The sequence below is a fragment of the Rutidosis leptorrhynchoides genome, chromosome 11 (genome assembly GCF_046630445.1).
Source record: "Rutidosis leptorrhynchoides isolate AG116_Rl617_1_P2 chromosome 11, CSIRO_AGI_Rlap_v1, whole genome shotgun sequence".
Classification (NCBI taxonomy): domain Eukaryota; kingdom Viridiplantae; phylum Streptophyta; class Magnoliopsida; order Asterales; family Asteraceae; genus Rutidosis; species Rutidosis leptorrhynchoides.
Window position 1 is genome coordinate 131,648,717 of NC_092343.1, and position 2,419 is coordinate 131,651,135.

A 2,419-nucleotide genomic window follows, 5' to 3' on the forward strand; every position below is an offset into this window, starting at 1 on the left:
AAACGAGGTCGGTCAAAATCTTTAATGAACAAATCAGCACGTTGGGTTGTTGTACCTATTTGTAGGACATCTATTAGTTTCTTTTCATAGCAGTCCCTAATAAAATTGTACTTGATCCCTATGTGTTTGGTCTTTGAATGATTAACAGGGTTTTTAGTAACAACAATAGCAGCAGTATTATCAACATATATAGGAGTGTTAGAAATTTGCAAACCGTAATCCCGCAGCCGTTGTTGAATTTAAACAACTTGAGACGTACAACTTGCAGCAGCAATATATTCAGCTTCACACGTTGACTGTGTGACAGCTGTTTGTTTCTTACACTGCCAACTTACCAACCTGCTACCTAGAAACTGACAACCACCATAGATCGATTTAAAATCTCTTTTGCAGCCTCCATAGTCAGAATCACTGTATGCTGTTAGTTCAAACCCATCCTTTCTTGGATACCATAAGCCCAAACTTCGAGTTCCCTTAAGATAACGCATGATCTTCTTAGCTGCTAACATATGATTCACATTCGATTGTGCTTGATAACGAGTGCACAAACAAGTTGCGAACATGATATCCGGGCGTAACGTAAGATACATCAAAGAACCAATAATAGCCCTATATAGGGTCGGATTGACTTTTGACCCTATATTTTCCGGTGTAATCCCGTGATTCACCGATAGAGGATTCTTGGCAACTCATTCATCTTCCATCTTGAATCGGCTCAAGATGTCATCTACATACTTTGATTGATGTAGAAAGATGACTTTTTCCGTTTGATCAACCTGTGACCCTAAAAAGAAATTAATGGCCCCTAGTGACCTCATCTTGAATCATTTCTGCATAACATCCTGAAACTCATCAACCATTTTCTGATCTGTTGACCCAAAGATGATATCATCCACATACACCTGTAGCAACATAATGTCGTCGCCCTTTTCTTTGATAAACAGAGTCTTATCGATGACTCCTCTCCTAAATCACATCTCTATCATATAGTTTGACAGAGTGTCATACCAAGCTCTCTGGGCTTGGTGAAGACCATACAACGCTTTTTCCAAGAGATACACTTTTTTTGGATGATGTGGATCAACAAAACCCAGCGGCTGAGTCACATACACTGTTTCTTGAAGAGTGCCATACAAGAATGCACTCTTAACATCCATCTGATAAACCTTAAAACCTTTAAATGAAGCAAACGCCAAAAACATTCGAATAGCCTCCAGTCTAGCAACCGGTGCATATACCTCATCGTAATCTATTTCTGGAATCGGCTGAAAACCTCTAACAACCAATCTTGCTTTGCTCTAGATCACGATACCCTGATCATCTTTCTTATTTTTCAAAACCCACTTCAGGCCATACGGTTTACAGCCTGAAGGTGGAATTACTAACCTCCAAACACCCAAATGATTGAATTGTTGAAGTTCTTCCTGCATAGCTGAAACCAACTCATCATACTGCAACACATCTTTGACGTCTTCAGGTTCGATTTGCGACACAAAGCAACAGTGCGCATTCCTGAAGATCCTTCCGGTCTGATTCAATTGAGTATATAAAGCAGTAACAACATTTGCAGAGGGTGTAACACGCTCATCCGAAGTAGAAGGTTCACTTATCTTAGCACCTGAAACACCTGCAGGGTTATAAATATAATCATCATAACGTTTAGGGAGAGATACCGTTCGACTAGACCGTCGTAATCCGTCGGTTTCTATAGATTCTTCCGTATTGGTCTGAATAGGTTCCTCGTTCACAGTTTGATTAGGTTCCTCATTCACCACGTCCTCATATACCTCATCAAGATATAAATCCTCCCCCTCAGATTATAATGTTGATTCCTCTAATGGAGGAACCGAATCATCAGAATCTAATTCATCATCATTTATCCCTATCACCGGTGCACTTTCTTCAGCTACAATCGGTATATTAGATTGCACATGCACATCAGACATACGTTCAGTGGAGATACGCATGTTACACATAATTTGAGCAACAATCTCTTCATCCTCATAGTTATCCTCAGGTAGATGGAATGATTCAAGCAACTCATCATAGTCAAACTTCCACGAATACCCTTTATTAGTTGGAATAGATGCATGCCTTTGAACATCGATTTCAGTACGTTCTTCAACACATCGAGAATCCAAGTTATATACCCTTTTACACGCATTCCCATAAACCAAGAACCTTTCTGTAACTGCTTTCAGATTGAATTTCCCACCAGTATCCCGAACCATAATGGTACAAAGAGAACCAAATGGCTCAAGATGCTTGATATTAGGTTTTCTTTTCAACAACAACTCATAACTTGTCTTGTCGTGACGTTTCATAACAAGAACCCTATTCATCATATAACACGCATTTGAAACTGCTTCACTCCAAAATGTAACAGGTAATTCTGAGTCAGCCAGCATGGTTCTGGCAG

General features: G+C 39.7%; 1 protein-coding gene across 1 annotated transcript; it reads right to left on the bottom strand.

Moving 5' to 3' along the window:
- Nucleotides 1–239: 239 nt before the first annotated feature.
- LOC139874948 (uncharacterized mitochondrial protein AtMg00810-like) lies at nt 240–590 on the bottom strand. Its single transcript, XM_071862337.1, has one exon. The coding sequence runs from the start codon at nt 588–590 to the stop codon at nt 240–242; it is 351 nt and encodes a 116-aa protein (XP_071718438.1).
- Between the last annotated feature and the right edge of the window lie 1,829 nt (nt 591–2,419).

Coding starts and splice junctions, on each gene's coding strand:
- LOC139874948 (XM_071862337.1), bottom strand. CDS start 590: ATGTATCTTACGTTACGCCCGGATATCATGTTCGCAACTTGTTTGTGC.